The sequence below is a fragment of the Chamaea fasciata genome, unplaced genomic scaffold (genome assembly GCF_029207755.1).
Source record: "Chamaea fasciata isolate MVZ Bird 193981 ecotype frontalis unplaced genomic scaffold, bChaFas1.0.hap1 SCAF_4, whole genome shotgun sequence".
In the NCBI taxonomy this organism is placed as follows: domain Eukaryota; kingdom Metazoa; phylum Chordata; class Aves; order Passeriformes; family Sylviidae; genus Chamaea; species Chamaea fasciata.
In genome coordinates, this window is record NW_027094089.1 from 59,474,214 (window position 1) to 59,494,579 (window position 20,366).

The 20,366-nt window shown below is 37.6% G+C and overlaps 1 protein-coding gene across 10 annotated transcripts in view; it reads right to left on the reverse strand.

Annotated features, from left to right (window-relative positions):
- Nucleotides 1–19,765, reverse strand: part of AOPEP (aminopeptidase O (putative)) — a 227,025-nt gene extending 207,260 nt beyond the window's left edge. For 9 of the 10 annotated variants that reach the window (XM_066181702.1, XM_066181704.1, XM_066181703.1 and 6 more), the window contains exons 1-4: nt 19,588–19,674; nt 9,943–10,896; nt 7,367–7,533; nt 743–905 (exon numbers count right to left, since the gene is read on the reverse strand). In XM_066181702.1, the coding sequence (XP_066037799.1) occupies nt 743–905; nt 7,367–7,533; nt 9,943–10,754 (1,142 nt within the window). In that variant the 5' untranslated portion in view covers nt 10,755–10,896; nt 19,588–19,674. Of the gene's footprint in view, nt 1–742; nt 906–7,366; nt 7,534–9,942; nt 10,897–19,587 lie in introns of all 10 variants that reach the window. The other variant, XM_066181709.1, reaches the window with a different exon arrangement.
- Between the last annotated feature and the right edge of the window lie 601 nt (nt 19,766–20,366).

Genomic DNA, 20,366 nt, shown 5'->3' on the forward strand with positions numbered 1-20,366 from the left:
TAATAGATGAGGAAAACAAGTCCCATGTCTGAGGTTTCTGCTAACTAAGGTCAATACATGTGAAAACAAATGGTATTTTTCAGAAACTTGTTTTCTACCTTCAAATCTTATTTTCAGGCATATGGTGTTTTGCTCAGCCACCACTCTGTAATAATTCAAACTAACTGAGTTTTGACTATACTGAGAGGAGGAAAAGATGCATCCAAAATAATTACGTTTTTACTAGTTTGGTCAAAAACAGCTAAGAATCATTGGTCCAACTCTATTTTATGGGATCACTACACAAGATTTTTCAGGTACCTGGTCATTACACATTATCCCAGGCAAACCACTGCACAGGCCAGCTTTAACTGTGCAATGAGACTGGAGCAGAAAAAAAAAATAAGTAGGCAATATTGTAGTAGGAGTCATTAGGTATCCAGAATGGACTGAGTCAAGTATTTTAAGAAACAAGACAGCACCTGGAATTGCTTCAGCAGAGTGTTAACGATATAGGATAAAAATCTAGCAGACAGCAGAATTTACAAACCTTGTTCCTCACTAAGCAGCTTGTTTTCACATAAAAAGAACCACTCCCATGAAATAATGCCTTTGGAATTATTTTCCTGTCAAGATTTTTCTGTTCAGATTAAACAAGTTCTATTTTGATTCCCATGCTAATATGACTCATTTTCACATTCCACAGAGTAAATGGAAATGCTACCCATATATCTCATTTTTCAACAATATTGTAAACACTAACCTGAAATCAGATTGTGATGATGGCAAGGAAAACTCAGTGTTTGTCTCAATAGCAGCTGTTTGTTTGAAAGACTGCTGTTTAACTTCCTGCCAGCACCCCACAGCAATAGTGAAGGTGGATGCTGGCATTGGCATAGACACATAGTAGTACCAGCTCAAGATACCTGTAAACAAAAGAACATTTGTATAGACTCATGAGTCTTACAACACATGTTAGGTACTTGACATTTTCATGTAGTTGAGATCTTGGGCCAAACCTCCCACTTTCATTTTTGTGGAGGAAATAAAAATAATTGCATTGAGACATATAAGAACATTTGTATGTAACCACCATGGATTCTGTGTTCCAAGTACTGTTTACTTACACCTGCAACTTTGCTCTAACTGCTGATGTCTTTACCTGTAAACAAATCATCCATAAGTGGGATGTTACTAATGCAACTTAACATGATTGTAATGTTACTGCCCAAGAATTACAACAGATGTGAAATCTAGTAACACCTTTAAATACATACATACACACACACACACAATATTAAAAATAAACTCTTTCAACCTTGTATCTACTACCTTATGATTTTTTCTTGTTTGTATTATCTCACACAATCCAAAACCTTTCCTTTGTGTTCTGGGCAGTACCAAACTGATAGGCAAGTTTTAACAAATAACACTAAAGCTTGTGAATTGGACCCAGCTATTTGAGGTATATAATATGTCAACCAGGCAGTAGGAAATCAAAGCTTAGACTCAGACGAGAAATTACCTAAGTCAGCAATTTGGTCATGTTACCCCATGAAGGTGCTAAAACAAGACGAGAATCTATTAGAAGGTAAAAATAAGCTAAGTTTTATCATAATGGGAACACAATATAGGGAAACAATGAGTATGGTATAAGGTTACTCTATGTACAAACACATTTTTATAAGGTGGAGGGTGTTTTAGAACAGCATACTTTTCATTAATACAAATGTTGCTTAGATTTTCTGTTTCTGCCTTTAAAAAGGATATAATTTAAGAATCACATCTACATATTCATTTATGGTCATAATACAGCTACCACACCATACTAACAGACTAATTCTCTTGAAAAGAGCCTAGCATGAGTTATAGTCTGATGAATCATGTGCAAATGACTGTAGCTAGGGCAATGGTGGAAACATACAAACTTCAGCTATTTTGAGAGAACCTTAGTACTTGTTCTTTTGCAGAAGTGTTCTGACTAGGGCTATGGAACACTACCAAAAGAAAAAAAAAAAACCAAAAATAAACAAAACAGAAAGAAAACCCACAACTAAGTGGAGACCACAAGACACAGAGGAAAGGAAATAGACAACTGCTGCAAAGCATCACTTGATTTCCTACCTTAATGAACAAAGAAGGTCAAACGGTCCAAAGGACAGACAAAGAAATCTTTTGTTTAGCCTCAACAAGTTTTCCACCTTCTACTTAGTATGACAAAGCAATACAATTTGTGAAGTCTTCTGAGAGGCAGATGAAGTCTTTGCCCCTTATACGTACTGGAAACCACTTACATTCCTTCACCTCATTCCACTTTAGGGAACACCCGCCGTCAAAAATCTTTTGTCAGTATTACCAGGTGAACATATATTATTCCTGTAATTTTCCCAACCACCTGTCAGTACATAAGCAGAATTGACTTATTTGCTCCAAACACATTAAGAATAAGCAGGATAACTTTGCCAAATTTCACTCTGCCTTTTTTTTTATTATTATTAACTTAAAGCTACAAACAAGCCAAGAAAAGCAAATGCCACCTTGAGAGAAAAAGGTCATCCAGGGTAGCAACAATGTATTATTTCAGAATACCAAATTCCTGATGCACAGAGTTTCATTGATGGACACTGTGCTAGAGCCCCAAGCCTGCACTCACCATGGCTAGTAGCAACTACACCATTAACTTACATACATACAGGACAAGGCTCAGAGGTTCTGCACTTAGTGTTGCATCTAAATGCTATAAAGCATTACAAAATGTTCCATGCAGTTATGGTAATTGTTTTTTGATTACAGTTTTATCTGGTGCTATTCAATTCTTAATATTTTACAGTCATGTGTTTCCAATTATGTTCTGAAAAAAGCATGAAAGTCAAAAAGCAGTTACAGAAAACTGTTCCAAATGGCATGAAGCATAAAGGAGAAGGCTCTCACAACCATGAGATTGTCTGTAAGGAAAGGGTGTTGGCTTGTGCTAGGCAACCACAGAGAGATCAGAGAGGGTTACAGTGAGAAACAAGTTTAATAAGACAGGTTAGAGCAAGCAAGAGGGTTTTTTCTAAAAAACACTCCACAAACAGTATGAACAGAATGTCTAAAAGGAATGGCAATCAGATTAGCAGTCCAGAGAACAGCATGTACTGCATTCAGAAATTTATACAAATTAGCAATGAACACATGCTATTTAGGGCTGGCTCAATGCAAGAAGAGTGAAGGTAGCAAAGACCCTTTTATTTTGCAAGGATTTTAAAAATCATGTGAACTATGGATCCTCCCAGAGCAAGATCCAAGTTTTATAATGTCTCTGCATATCTACCCAGGGTCCAGTCCATTTCCTGCTGTGCTTTTTGATGCCTTCTGCATTCATACTCAAGAACTATGTAGAATAATTACATATTTATCCTACAGTTGTTGACTGAAATCACATGCACGGGCATAACAAGTGAGTTCTCTCTAGAGAACCATAGAATCCTTCAGGTTTGAAAATTGTGCATTTGCTGATCAGTGACTGAAAAGGTCTTTCTGCTGGCAGAAGTTCCCTCTGGAGAGAACCATGAAGCACTGTTTCAAAGACAGCTTAACTAACTCACTGACCTTGTGTCTTCTCTCACTACTTGTAAGATTGTCTCCCAGCCTGACCTCTCCCGTAACTTCACGTCCTTCCTTACACCGTCTTCACGTCAGTGGGCTTTGTTTTGTTTTCCTTCATCTGTATCCTATGATCTATCCCAGCACACAGGTTGGGATCACAAGCTTCACTCAACTCCTTCTGGCTGCACTGTGCTTTTTCAGTGTCAACCTTGGAGACAGCTCCATCTCTAGGATAACAGAAAACAGTGCAGCTGAAACGGAGATGTGGTTTTCCTTACCAAACACACCATTTTGTACCATAAAAACATCTTCAGACTAAGCAATAACACACTGGGAAAAATAAAGAGCTTGAGCTGGGGTTAGTCCATGGGAAAAAGAGAAGAAAATCACCCCAGTCCTTCTACTTGTAATGAAATTTTAAAACACCTTGATTCCTACACATAATTATTTTAGGCAACTACAATATTTTCAAAGCATTTTGTTATTTTCTCTACCTATAATTCTGAAAATAATTAATTTTTTTTTCAGTTCTGCCAAGCAAATCTATTGTGTCACAACTGCACTAACAATGCAGCAACAATCACCTATTCTATGAGTTAAAAGTGAAAAACTTTCCATGCAAATGTTTAATAAGAGCAGGAAATTTTAATCTATTTATTATTGTGCAAAACAACAATTTAAAGATCGTTTATTTCTCCTACTTGAAATAATAAGTATGAATGATGTAATTACTTCCTAGAATTTTTAATGCATTCAGCTATCTATAAAATCATTAAAATTGTTTGAGTCCTGTAGAGTTCATTATAACTGAAAAAAAAATTCCAAAGCTGTACCTGTTAATGCCAGATACAAGAACATTATGAACATTTTTACTTATCAGTATATTTTTGTCAAACAGTTTGCACTAACACAAACACCACAAAATACAGCTGATGTTTACTATTTATTAAAACCCACAAAGTACAACTGCCTCTACGGAACAGAAGAGATAGCCCCTCACAGCAATAGATATACAAGGTAAGAGCTAGCAGTGCTAATATATATACGTGCAGCTAAATAAGTAGTTATGCAAAAACTACTCTTTGGCTGTAGCACCAGGATTAAGAACCCTCCAGCTTTCTGAAACTCTCTGTAACTTGTAGGGATTTTTTGATCTCATCTGAAAACCAGAACTTCCCACAGAGCTCCCTCACATTCATGCCAGAGCATTAGTTAGGCACTGACTCAGAGGGATGAGCAGCACTTGACAAGCTCTCAACTGCCCTGCTGTAGTCCCTGATACATGCTGGAGATGAATCAACACTGCACTCTTTTGTTTTGCCTTGTGAAAAGTGAGGAGCACAAGCACAGGCAACTGTTGTTGCTGCTAACTACATTGCAGGAACAGTGTCCCTTCTAGCACTGTATTCTTTCTCAGTACCAGTATACTCCTCACTTAGAATGCAGATGTCAAAACAAGACCAAAGATTACATAGTAGCAGAGTAACCACACAAAAGCAAGCCAGTCTATTTCACACTTAAAGGCTGAATATCTACTTCTTGAATATGAATTGAACAAATAGAAGGGTGTTTGTGACTAAACGTATTTGCTGTTTCTATGTGTTATAGTAATGTGCTGAAGAAAAGTAAAACTGACAAGTGTAGAAAAATAAATCTAATGTTTAAATGGCTCACATTACACACACATGTAGTGTTCCCCATCAAGCTTTCTACCAAAAGACATTTTTGTAAATTGCATTTTTCTGATCAACTTCTCAAAGTATTCCATAAAGAATGCAAGATATTTTAAGCACTTTTGGTCATACTCAAATAGCTACCATTTCTATTTGGGTAAGTATTCTATCACTATTTCCAAACGAACACAGCCTCCTTCTATTTCAAATGACAGGATCAACCAAAGTTTTGCAGGAGGCAGAATGCAAAAATGGCACATATGGGAGGAAACAGACTCTTGACAAAACCTGCAAATACAAGTGGTAAATGAGGAATCCGCATATGAGAGTACATCTAGCGCAGTTATGCACTGGACTACCACATCTATTCACACAGACATGTGTGTCTGTGAAGCAGAATGCAGATCTCTAAAAGCTTGAAGGAATCAACTTTGCTGCTGTTCTCTTACTGTCTGCCTGCACACTGGTTTTAAATATGACTTTTAAAGGAAAAAAATATTCAGCTAACTTGCAATTCTATTCAAAATAAATTTATTCATAAATGCTTACCAAAATGCTAATTCTTTCCAAAAAATTGCATCTTTAAAAAAGAGATTTTATTATTCTGCCAGTTATGTATGATTTTATAAATATGCAGCACACTGTATGTAAACAACCTGGCAAACTTATTTAAATTGAGGCTACCCTGAAAGGCTTTCTGGCATGTGAAGACAAAATTTTAAGTTGGATATATTCCATATACCTTCCAGAATTGCCAAACAACAAGATCTATGGACAGGTTATTTAAAACAGCAGAATATTTCAAACTTTTTAACTCTTAAAAGTCCTATTAATTAAACTCATTAATTTGTATTCCTAAATTCATTAAGAATTTATTCAAGGCTTCAGATTAGCACTTAAATTTGGGTTTACTTGGATTTTAAAACATTCCTCAGAATACTATTCCTTTCCCTTTTTGCCTTGGTATTAGATTTGTAAATTTTTACAATTCCAAACAGTTTGCTGGTTTTTCATTTCCAGTTGTATGTAAAGCAAGATAATTAAGGTCTCTCAATGAACTAACTAAATGCTGATGGAAAAGCTGTTTTCCTAGTCTGAAATCAAGAGTGTCCTTGCTTTCTTGATGCTGAGACAGGAAAGTATTTTTCTCCAAGGGAGCTGAGCAGCTCATCGCGGCAGTTTTCCATATTTCGGCAGCAGAGACAAGCCTTGAAAGAGGTCTCATATATGGCTAAATATAACCAGACAATTCCATGAAAATGGAATTGGATTAACTGATGATTCTCAAATCAAGGAGATTTTCCCTTTTTTTCTCCACTCAAGAATAAACCTGCCTATTTAAAGGGAAACAAAGATATTCTTCCCCAGAAAAGCTTAATTCTAACTTTTTCTTATACGCTACTTCTCATCAGAACTACTCACACTAGAAAATACTGACCCAGTTTGACAGATTATATCAAAACTCACAAGAGAGAACAAGACATATTCCATTATATGCAGAACTTACACAAGTCTTAGAAACTTCCTTCTCTGTGCAAAAAGTTTAGATAATAAAATATAACCAACTCAGAAGAAATGCTTATTTACTTACTGTTGAAAAAGGTATGTTTTATCAATGCAAAAAACCTCCACGGAGATCAGGTTTTCAGGGCAGTGACCCGATATTCTTCAGCTATTCCATGTATTCCAGGCAACAAACATGGCACAATGGCTGCTTCTAATCACATGCTACTCTTGGACTGCAGAACTAAAACTTAAAGATAATTATCTACCAACGCCTGAAGTTGTTGAGAGCCTGACAAGGTACTTCATCTACAAAAGTTGAATACACTGTGATTAAAATAAAACTGATCCATAAGAAGTGAAATCTAAGCTTGGAAACACAGAGGGGGAAAAAAGTAAGCAACACAGTGAAATGCAGAAATGTAGATACTTTGAATACTTATGAAGTTGTCCTGAGGCTTTGAGCAGGTAACTTTTCCACAGAATGACATGGAGATTACAGAGAGACATGGAAGTGTTTTTAAGGTTAGGAACTTCATTCTTTCACAAGTCATGTACTTAGTAAGCTTGAATTCTAATTATAAAACTATTGAAAATAATTCGCCTTGAAAAATATATTTCACCTTCTTGAAGCTGGACTGGTCCTGCTGAGTTTTCACCACTCATTAACACAACAAAGCCTGCAGCTGTTCGGACTGAGGCTTGCCATGTTGACAAGGCAATGGGTGGTTCTTGGCATGGGAAGAGGGCTCTGTTGTTTATTGGTGATCCCATTGTATAAACACATGGCCTGGATGGAAGGAAAAAAGATTAAAGTTGGAATTACAATAAGAAAGACTGAATTAAGCTCTACATAAAAAATCAAAGATGCTGTTGTACTGAGGTGGTTTCATTAACTTCAGCTCTGCAGGTTTCAAACCTGTATGGCATGAACCAATCAAAGTACAGTTGAAGTAATTTAAGACAAGAAAAGCAAGATTACTACAATACCTTCAAACTAGAAAAGACTAACTCCAGTCTCTTCTCTCTCCTGCTTTTGCATGAGCCTTACAGCCTCATACAATAGCTTCCAGTTGAAACCATAAGATCAAAGAAGGCTTCTGAGTACCTTCTGACGATGCCATTGCAGGGCCTCACCAATACCTGTGACACTTCCTTGCTATCATCCCAGTAATGCTTTCACTACCACGAATACAGTCTCTCTCTCCAACAGCCTGGAGGCTCATGCAAACTCAGCAGTAGATCTAGTTTTCAGTCTTCCTTAGTCCAAACCTTAATAAATCCTGCCATTTTTACATTTAATCTTAGAGGTAATGTACCCTAGCTCACCTGACTTTGGGAATTTCAACAAGGGCATATAATAACAAGAATTAATTTCTATCCCATTAGCTCCAGCCTCCTTCTTGCTTCTTACATAGCAATCTTCCTTGTAGTACTGCTCTTTCTGCAGTTACTCTAACCCTCTCCCCAGCAGAACCTCTCAGTCTACCACCCCTTTCCAATTTCAGCTGCAATATTTCACGCCAGTAGATTTCTCATTAGCCACTTAGCTACAGTTGGGAAGGTAACAAGGACTTTCATTAGCTCCATCTAACTTGCTATTGCTGGTGGATGGACTTAATGATCCTTGGTTTACTTATTTTGTTGCATTTTGCAGTTTTATCTAAATTCCTATTACCTGCATAACAACACCACTTATTTTAAGGAAAAAAAAAAGCTAATTTTTCAATTATATATTATATAAAAAATCCACAATCAATAGATTTCTCCACTAAAAGAAAGAAAATCCTGAAAGCACCACTTCACTACACTGAATTTTTTAAAACTTAGGGTATTTAAAGTTAAATATTACGGGAGGAAAATACAGTACTTTGTGAATGCTTGAGGCTAAAAATATCACGCAAAAAATTGTGCACAACTGCCATGAAATGTCACTAAAGTAAAAACAATGCTTTACAGAGGAAGGGTTATAAAGAGTCAAAACTGTTCATGATTTAGATGCTTAAAAGGAACATTCATATGCTCAAGAACACACAGAGGAGGAGTCCCATACCAGCTGAGTGTTGCTAACACTAGTTAGTAGGGCAGGCAGACACAGACGTGATCATGGGCAATTGCTCTACCTTTGCATACAGTCAGAATTTTCAGATATAAGGGTACTATATTGAGTTAAATTTGCTAAATTCAAACCAAAAACAACTCCTCAGGGAGTGAGGAAAGGACGGTAAAGAAGTAATGAACATGACTCTGACATTTCTGGACTTGATGGTGCTTACAGATTAGTAGCAGAATTCCCTAACCATCACAAAATGCAATCAAAAGGCCTCATTTTCCTCACCAACTTAGATGCTAGTGAAAAGACCTAATTTATATGAATATAACTGAAATATAAAGGTAACCATGTGTCTTTTGATTGGGAAAGAAAAGCGAGTAGTCAATTAGGTCAAATTTGTTCCTTATCTTCCAACTTTGTTCCTGCTACTTAGACATCATAAAGAAATATCAGCCATTAAAATCCACTTTTCAACATTGCAATAAAACAACTACAGTTGTAGAAGTCAAGTGTGGATTGTAGTTTCCTTTCTATAAAGGGCTTATATTGAAGATTTCAATACAATACCATGTCCTTTTCACTAACACTAGATATAATGCCAATTCTTTCAGTTTGCAGTTCATTTGCTACCGTCAATGTTCTCAACATTATAGATGAAGATTTTGAAAGTTGATTATGAGAGACTAAACAGGAAAAGACTGTATTTCTAAACTGATTACAATATTGGTAAAGGACTAATTGTGAAGTAATTCTATTAAATGTAATATATATTGAACTTTATGTTGCATAAGCCAGGAAGAAAAAGAGCACAAAGTAACCTGTCACTCATAGCTTTTCTTTCTCTAAATGATAATTCCCCATTCCCTGCACACACTTATTGAAATACACACAAGTTATCTTCTTCCACTCAGAAAGAGCAAATACAATCACTAAGACAGGCCTGAGATCTTCAAGTCCATTAGGGTTTCATGAAGAGAGAGATTGTCTGTTCTTCTGCAGGAGAGCAGGATTCAAACCATGGATGAAACGAAAACTGTGGAACAGTGTACTCATCCTCTTCACAGTTCATCAGCAATTATATGATTCTCCATTCTTGCACCTATTTAGATTTATTGCATACAAAGCATTCAGCAAACAGTTACATACCTGCCACTCTGGTCTGTAGTCCATGTAACAGATCTTCCCTCTGGTTTGGTTTTGTAGCATATTCTTATCGCATGAGGAAAGTCTGCTGGAGTCTGAATTCCTGATTTCCTTATCTCCAAGCTCCAGGTGCCAGTACTAAACAGAAGCTCCCCACAGCCAGGTGCCTGGCTACAGTGAGTAAAATAGTATAGCTGTTCCTTCCAGCGATCTGCAGGTAAAGTCACAAGTTCATGTACAATCTGATTCCTGAGATTTTCCAGCTTCTTCGAAACACCAGTTAGCTTGGCAGACCTTGTAAATTTTTCAATGCCTGACACAGCAGCAACATCTACCTCTTCAACCTTTAGCACAGATAAATCACAGCAATCCAATACCAGCAGAAAATCCTTGTTTCCATGATTCTCTATGTCACAGCAGTCCTTTGAACTAGAAATCCCAGAAGCCTGTTCATTGTTGCTATGGTTACTATTTTCATCAGAAGTAGCTTCCTCTTCTTTACCACTGACAGCAAAATCATTATATTCCGTTTTGGATGAACAGGTACCCACATTTATCATAGGAATGCGGCAGGGTTCAGATGCCCCCATTTTACAGGTTTCATCACACTGTGACTGGCAGCATTCTTCGCCAGCACTGCTGATCTTCGTGTACTGGCTTCCAGTCTCAAAGAACAAAACTATGCTGCCTTCAATAACTTTATTTTCAAAATCCACATCCAAGTCCAACACATAGTGCTTTACAAGCATGTAGCTAGTGTTTGCCATTAAGGGCAGGTCATCCTTCATGGGATCTAGCTGTGTCTCCATGTTCATCTACTGGGAAACAGTTTTACAAAGCCTTACACAATTCTGATATATGACGACTCCAGAAGGAAAATATTCAGCCTCCCAGTGCCAAAAATATTTTTAAATAAGATTAGAATATTAAAACTGTAGTTTCTCCACTTCTTGCACTCTAAAGAGAAAAAAAAAAAAAAAAAGAAGAAAGAAAGGAAATCATCTCACAACCATTTCTGCAGTGCACTGATTCTAAATCTATTTAAAGTTCAGCTGCCTTTATTACAATAGTACAGCTAAAGGGTGATTGTATCTCCACACAATGGCATCAGGCTAGAATGGCATCTGCTTGGCTTCAGGATTTGCTGTCAAGGACCAGTGGCTGTCTTTTTCAGATAAGAACTCAAATGAAAGGATTTCTAGACAGCTTTTATAAACCGATAGAAACAACCAAAAGTATCAAAAGATAGTAACATATTTCTGCTGCGATTTTAAATAACAAGAGTAAGTCTAAGTCACCTCATAGGTCTTATATTTTTAGAGCAATAAATTCCTGTATACAATGCTTGTCCACTTTCTACATTAAAACCACTCTCATACCAGCACTTACAAGAAAATGAGCCAATTTAAAAGGAGTGCATTCCAAGTATTCCTTTGAGACTGTTCATGAAGATTTTTTAAAATCTATAATTAAATACTTAAGGTTTATAATTACAGTTCTGTAGCTGCAAACTCACAACACTCAGAATAACACCTTACAGACAAAAAGTCTTTTCACTGGAAAGCATGTAAATAATATAAAGGCGAAAAAAATTAAAATGCACCAACATTTGTTGCAACAATAGGCAGAAGTTCATCGCAAAGTTAAAATGACATGCATTCTCTGTTTTGCTGTGACCGTTGAGCCAAAGTCATGCACTTTTAGCCCACTGAAGTCCTTTCTATTTGCTTTCTAGACAAGGAATAGATATCAGAGGATGAAACACATTTAGATCTCTCCCTGGAATTTCAGTGACACTCACCTTGATAGGCAGCCAGATCTGCTTCTAAGTCCCTTAAGAGAATAGATACTCCATTGTGACATTATTTCACAGTTTTACACCTCATCATAGATTTCACTGTCCAAAGCCAATTTTTATTTAGTTCTTGGAGTCAGCACAGAGGGGAACTCAGATTCCCCAAAGACTTGCTATATCTTTTTCGTAGAAATCCAGTGCATGCTATCAAACTGCAATCATTAAGTGACTCAGGGCAAGAAACTGTCCATGCAGATCCCTAAACTAGTGTCACACAAAGCACAAAAACATAGCAAGTATCTCCCTACCTCAGTGGCCTTCTAGCCATCAGAAACAGCTCTCCCAGGGCTATCTTTAAAGGAAAGCTGAGAAAAACCTTCCTTTTAATTCTTAACAATCTTTCAGTACTTCTGCAAACATACCAGGGCAACAAGCTCACAGCAGAAAGTTCTCGTTCACTGAAATAGCTCAGTAAATTCAGGCAACATGAGCAATGCATCTATGATGTCTGTGTGTAATGCTGTGGACTGAACCTGACATTACCCAGACTTTTTTCTGATTACCAAAACCTCATGACTGCTAGTAGGTCAAATAATTATTGGTGATAGAGAAAAGAAATATAAAATGACTTAGTAGGGAAAAACCCAACATTGAACTAACATTCAAACTCTGTTTTGCACAAACACATTTTTAATTTGTAAATATTTATAATATAAAAACAACACCTTTTATAAATGTGAGTACTATCCTATGCACACAATTGTAGGGAGGAGAGGCCAGCCTTGGGATAAGGCAATTAGGGAAGATTACCTGCTATACCCCAGGTCCTGACTGGGTGTGTACAGTAGATGTAGACAGGCTCTCCCTAAAGGGGCACGGAGAAAAGACAAGCAAAAGAAATTAAGCTGTCTTGCAAATACAACTATTCTCCATGCATTCCAAGGCATTACACTGAGCTAATTTTCTAAAGCTGTAAAAATTGATTGGTTTTTGTACTCTATAGAGTTTCTTTTTTTTGTTACTGAACTGAAACACTAAATGAAAAGGGAATGAGAAAATAAAGAATAAGAACAGAAACATACAATTTTAAGTATAAGAATACCAAAATATACTCCTAGGAAACAGTGTTCTCTACACTCTCAATAGAAGCCCAGAATATTTTCTTTTCTTTAAGTCATTTTCAACAACAATAATAATCTTCAGTGGCAGAACTTCCCAATATTTACTAAACTAAACCAAATGGACTTAAACATAAGATTAGTTTTCTGACACATACATAAAATATCCATACAGAACATTTGTCAACATTAAAACCAGTACTACATTCAAAGTGTGTTTTCATTATTTTCTCTACAGATAATAATTTACCCTAATTGGAAAGGTTTTCTGTAATTATATTCCAGAGGACTTAGTGTGCCCTCTTGTGTGCAGGTAATGTTACCCCTCTATGCAGCAAATCAGCTGAGCACGTATGCAATAAAATTCACTCTCTAAAATGACAAGTCACTATAAAACATGCATATAATACACTGCCTTTAAACTATTATTTTTCCAACTTCAGACTTTCATCAGCCCAAAAATCTATAGAAGTATAATCAATGCTAACACAATGCATTTTCAAGATTTCTTCTTAAAGCAAATATTAGTAGAGCTGCAAAACAGTTGTGCAGTTTAATCTTGTTTTATTTAACCTGCTTTATAAGCAAGAATTTTGATGGTAAAAGGATGTACTTTTTGAAAACCCACAGCATTTACAGTGGGGGAAAAAAAAACCCAACCAAAAAAACCCCAAAACAAACCAAACAAACAAACAAAAAACCCCCAGAAAAACCCAAACCAAAACATGACAATGTAAAGTTATCTAGATTTTAGAACATCTGAGTAGAGATAGTTTAATACATATCTGTGATAGTCATCTAATTAGGAGCTAGAAATATAACCTAATGTTTCATTTGGGCTCAAAGTCACGTTATATAAAAATTACCTTGACATGAAATGAACAGACGCATTGTCATGAACAGCACTGCTAATTTTATGACAATCAAATACATGGATAAATGCTTGTGTCCCAGACAAGACAAGTATCTACTCCTCCTTCAGGCTCTGGTTGGCTTATAAAATATTGGATCTCAACCACCTCAGGAAATTATCCGTTTTATTCAAGAAGAAAAGACAGGAATGAACCATTTATTTGGACGCTGAAATAGACAGTGGACACTTAAATAGACAGCCTTTTTATTATCAGGAAAAAGTAAAAGATCAGAGCACTGAAGGACCACACACACAACCTCTGCACCAATGAAACAATTAACACAGGAATCACATTAAAGCAAACCTGAAATAAAGCCAAGTGAAAAAAAAAAAGCAAGCAAAAAATGGTAAAGGAAGGATGCACTTCAGCAAAAGAGTGAATTAGAATGTAGAATGAAAATAATGTAATATCAGAGTTAAAAGGTAATCATCTTTTTCACAAAATTTTTAAAAGGACCATTCTCAAAACATGTAACTGAACAGGACAAAATTATTTATATTTATATGTATATATATTGCTTCATTTATTTAAAGTCTAGGTATCTGAACATATGATTTTAATCAGTAATGCTACTTCACAAATTCCATAAAACAACATATGGATCCTTTGTTTGAAATTTAGCATCTACACATAGACTGTCCCCCATTGGTCCAACATGACTAAACCACTGAAATGATGTACACAAAGTATGTGTGCACTCACAGAAGCAAGAAGTTGTACTGACAGGTACAAGGGACTGGTGAGGAGGAAGAAGGTAGCTGTACAGCTAGCAAATATGTAAACTCCATGTGCTCTTCTCTGCATAGACTATGGTGTCTTTTCATAAATATGTGATAATTTGGGGAGTTTAACTGAACAAGCTGTAAATAATGATTTTATTTATCATTTGATTCCAACTGCATTTGAATAAACGTAACTTTATGATATCTTTTCTTCAATCAAGACTACCAAAAAAATGTAAACATGTAATCATAGTATTAGTATCCCTCCAACATGATTACTACTGCAGGTACTAAAATACAGCCTATCAAAATCCTAAGCAGAATCAACAGAAGCTGCAGTGCTATGCAAATTTGCAAGTCAAGCCTAGGTAAACAAAGGAATGATTCTTTCCTACAAAGGAAGAATTCTTTCCTTCATTTCTTCCGACAAATTGAGTACAGATTGAGATGCAGTGTAAAAAACTTAACTCTGAAACTGTGTACAATCATATAACTAATTCAGTTTAGCATTTGTCATTCATGCTGTATATATTTTCATTTTTCCTTAACACGTAGAGAACAAATTCTAATCATGATGTGTATATAATACAGGAAACATGCTACCTCTCCTTCTGAAGCAAAATCCTTGCTGTACACCTTCAAAGCTCTCTGCACATATTCAAGCTTTGTGTACGCAAACAGTTCATCCTTTACTACTGCTTCATAAATACTCTGTTCTGAGAAATATTCCTTGGATTTAGTAGCGTAAGTTCTTCACCATCGTACGCGTATTTCAATGTACTGGCATCACAGAAAAGATACATTATTTTTGACATCTTTTTTTGAAATACATCTCTTATTCAACATTGTTTCTGTAATATTTTTTGCTATATTATGCCCATAATATGAGTATCTGGTTTTCATTTCTGTGCAATTAATGCATTTCACCTTTAGAAAAGGAGGTTCACTAGCTGAGCTCCAGGCATGAAAAGAAAAAAAAAATAGAAATTCTAATGCTGCTACAAAGTCCTGGTGATCTTTTCATAAAGAGTGTTTCATGTCATACTTCTTCCACACACAGAGATGTAAAAAATTGGTAGTATATTTTAAAGATAGACCTTAAATTCAATGCATCTTTCTTATTAAATGTACTTCATAAGTACATTTTGTAAGTAATAAAAGTAATAAAATTACAGGGAAAGCTGATTACTTGGTTATATGTTTTAATATTTTAGAAGACAGATGTTCACAAAAGAATAAACAATAATAATGGTGGCCAACATTAATGGAGTCAATCTTGATCACCAGCACACAAGAGAGTTGCATAAAAGACACGAAGAATGGGAAACAGGAAAGATATGATCCTTCAGGGAATTCTATTTGTATAACATTGTTTTCCATTCAATATAAAAAGCATCAGCCTGAATTAGAAACACAGGTCTCTGAAAGTAAATATGATAAAAGGTTTCCAGGCAACATAAAACATGGTTGCAAAGTAGACAAGATTAAGCTTCCTAAAAGTATCTATAGGGAAAAAAAAGTTTATTTTTGACAGGCATTACACTGTAACTCATAGTCTCAGGTTTTACAGTTAAAATTAAAAAGGGAAGCACTTGAAAATGTAATTCTGTCCAGTGAAAGTTGAGGAAAAAAACCCCAGGGACAGCTGAACTACCAGAATACTCATTCCAAATGGTGAACCAGGAAGGAAAACTGTTACACAAAGCAGTCTAGCTAAACTTGTAAATAGCACATTAAAAACTAGAGTGGTCAGTTATGATACCTGACATTGATATTTAATTTTTCCAAGAAGCTGTAATTTTGAATGCTAATAGCTAAATTCCCCAGTCTAACTCCAGTCTACAAGGAATAATCCAGATGGGAAAATTAGAAAACCCTCTGAACTTGCTGAAACGTCCATCAGAGGCACTACTAGGTGGAAGAAAGTGAAAGGCTTGTAAACTTTAAAAATCCAAACAAACCCACCTTGAAAAACAGAAGATGCGTCGTCATTAGAGATGACTTCATAATATAGTGTCAGGAGGTAGAAACACACTATCATGAATGCACTGGATTATCTACTCCCTTTCCAAGCACACTCCTAGTTTCACTGCACCCCTCCTACACCAGCCACCGAAGGACTGTCTTACATGTGACACTGTCATAGCACACATGACTGTGAAAGGCAGGCACAAAACACAGTTGCCCAATATAGTCCTGGATCCTGTCATGAAGGCGTATGCCAAACATGAAGCATACACAAAATACGTCTTGTTTCAGACCACAACAGCAGCTGTTGCTTTTCATGGATTTCCAGAATCTTAGAAAACAAAAATGAATGAAAGAGAGGGCCGTATGATAGAAGATCAAGTCTTCAACTAATCCAAGCAGTTACAGCTCTGTACTTGATATTTGCCAAGCCCTGGAAAACTCCCAACCTGGAGTTGTTGCAAATATTTGAATACATAAACCAGTTAACGCCTTACAAACCATACTATTTTTTATTGTGCAAAATCAGAATCGCACAAAGTCATGCACAAATGCTGACACAAGTAGCAGGCACCAATCCATAAGACAGTGCCCATTTCTATCTCAGTTTTTCATACCACACACAAACTTTTTTGTTGAAATAACAGTCCATGTAAGTAACTCCACAGAATTTTACACAAATTGAATTTTCTAGGAAACTAAGGACAGACAGATGAACTCTATCAGTTTATGCTACGTCTGTTTGAAGATATTTCTCCCAGCAGCCAATTCTGCCAGAATCATCTGCTTTGATCAACAGTCAACAGAAAGACCTATTTCCATGCACAGTCACTCGAGCACACAGCCTGGCACATGCACCTGAGCTGGTAATGTAAGTTAATAACCTGATCCACAAACAAGGATCTCTGAAGCACAGAGACCGACTTGTGTTAGGTACTGACTGTATTCTTCAAAAGGTGTACAAGAATCTCAGTGACACAGACTTTCCCTACACGCCACTGGCCAATATCCAGACACATTTAAACACCACCTTTTTATACCAGGAAAATAAACCCATGTTTGGACTCCCTTCATCTTCAGCCAAGCATGATTTTCTTCATCTGTACATAAAAGTTGATTCTACTGCTTTCAACAAGCAGGTGTTAGAATTAAGGCTATAATGATCTCTACTTAGCTTTTAAAGGAATTTAAAAATAAAAAACCCTGCCTTTTGGATAAACATTCTCTTTCATAATTAGAAGAAGTTTGTAACTAATGCCCTTTAAACTTCTTTCAAGGCAGCTTCTTCCAAATCCAGGTTTATAAATTTTCCACACAATATAAGACACTAAGATCTTACTAAGAACCCAGTTTTGACCATCAGCATCAACAATAATTTTATTAATTAAATATCAAGTAATATGTATACATTATTTTTGATAATTACAAACTCTTTTTCCCCACACACGCGTAAGACAAACACCTAAGAGATCTTAAGACTTTTTAAGAAAGGGTTCTATAGATGAAAGTAAGGCTTAAACAAACTAATAGAAACATTTTCTCATGTTAAACAACTATAAAACAATCCAGAGAAGAGAGCTCACAGACCTCACTCTGCATCGCAAGAAAAACAGTGCATTTCATAATGAGGCTTTGATGTGAAAATTAATTCAATCACTGTTATCCCTTGATAAAACAATTGGTACCATTCCAGAAGACCCCTTTTAAGTCTGAAAACTATAGGAATAATGAGCATAACGGAAGACCTTCTTTATCAACTATATCAGCAAGTTAGCAGTGAGGGAAATTTCTATGAGCTGAAATTATAAGCCAAGAAAGAAAACTCTGTCTTTCAGCTCAAATAAGAAGAGAAATACAAAAAAAAAGAAGTCCCCTTCTCCCTCAAAATACTAATTCCCAAAGAAAAACACCCAAGACGGAAAAAGAAGCATAACTTAAAACTGGTAAAAGAGCTAGGAAGAGTATCCTGATATTGCTCTTAACTCATTTTTTACTGTTGACAATTATTTGTATTACAGTAATGACCAAATACCTAAAGTAATTAAAGAGAGACCAAATACGTATTTTACCATTTTCTGCCCCCAAATTTACCATTACTTTGTTTATGGAAAAAATAAACAAAACAAACAAACAAACACCAACCCGGCAAAAACAAACCCCATGACCAGCATTTGTGTAAGGACAGAATTTTCCAGTTTTTATTTTACAAGATGATTTCAAGGTGGGCATGGGCCTGGCTAACTTGCTATACCTAACCCCTTTGAACACGAACTAGATGATCTTCAGTGGTCCATTCAAAGTGAGTGATTCTATGGACATGCTGAACAGCATTGAAGAGGCACAGAACTATCTTGGATTTCCTTTCAAAATACACAAGGAAAGATGGTGTGCGATGACTTTCGGGACACAGAGCATGCACGTCTGATGATATTCATACATAAGAAGCACCCAAATAAAATCAGTGTTGAAACAGAATGATTGTTTTCAACTTACTGCAGCTGTTGATAATGAATACCACCCACAATGTCAAACAACTAAATCTTTTAGGCTGGATTCAGAAAAAGTTTCTGTAATGTTGACACTGGAAAGCCACTTCAGCCATTTAACTAGACTTCCGCAATCTAAGCATTGTCCTCAGTAAAGGAACTAACATACAGTTACACACCATCATTGATTAAGACGGGAGTTTCCCCTACATGTTTCCAGTGTTTAAGAGGCCAAAGAGTGGAACAGTTCATTAATCAGCTTTGAGAGGGTAGAACAGATCCACGTTTGAAGTTCTTCCAGGACACCAGAAGCCCACAGGAAGGCCACTGACCCAAGCTGCGTGAAAAAGGGCAGCAGCGACTGCCGGCCGCACACTCCCTACTGCTTTCCATTCTGCCCCCTCCACGGCTCCCCGTGCTCTGGGGGCAGCCATTTAGCTTACAAGGAAAGGCTGTCACTTCTAGCAGCGACTCCCTCGCACGAGGCGTGGCGAAGCGGAGCGAAGCGCTGCGGGACAGGGGTGCCAGCCTCGGGACAGGGAGGGCGGCCCTGGAACAGGGATGCCAGCCCGCCCAGCCGAGCGCGGCGGGCCCGGCCGGAAGCACGGGGACGGGGGAGGCGACGGACAAGGAAGGAACACTTACAGCGACGGCCACTGCCCCGCCTGCGTGCCGGCTCCCGGGACGTGTGCGGGGACACACAGGGACACACTGTCCCCTGCCCGGCCGCGCCAGGCGCCCGAGCTGTCGCTGCCGCTATCGTTGCCGCTGCCGCTGCCGCTGCCGCTGCCGCTGCCGTTACCACCACCGGCGCCGCACCAGCTTCACCTCCCCACCCCTGCGGCCCGGCCGCGGCGCCCGCAGATGAGCTCATCCGCCCGCCCCGCCCTCCGCCGGGCCCGGGCGGTCGCCGTACGGTAACCGAGGGCAACGCGTCCGCGGCCGACAGACGTGGGCTCGCCTCCCCAGCTAGAGGTTGATCTGGTGGATAACAAGTTGTCCATCAGCCGGCAGTGCCCTTGTGGCCAGGAGGGCCAAGGGTATCCTGGTCTGAGAGTGGTGGTGCTGTCCGTCTACTCGGCCCTGGTGAGGCCGCATCTGGAGTGCTGTGTTCTAGGCTCCTCAGGACAAGAGAGACAAGGAGCTAAATGAAAAGGGTCCAGCAGAGGGTCTCAAAGATGATTTGGGGTCTGGAGCATCTCTTTTATGAGGAGAGACTCCAGGAACCTGTTTTGTCTGGGGAAGACTGGGAGGGGAATCTCAGCAATACATACAAGTATCTCAATAGTGGGTGCCAAGAGGATAGTGCCAGACTCTTCAGTGGTGCCCAGACACAGGAAGAGGACCAGTGGCCATAAAGATAAGAAATTTCACTTCAAGATAAGGAAGAACTTCTTTTAAATTGAAGGCAGCAGAACACTGAA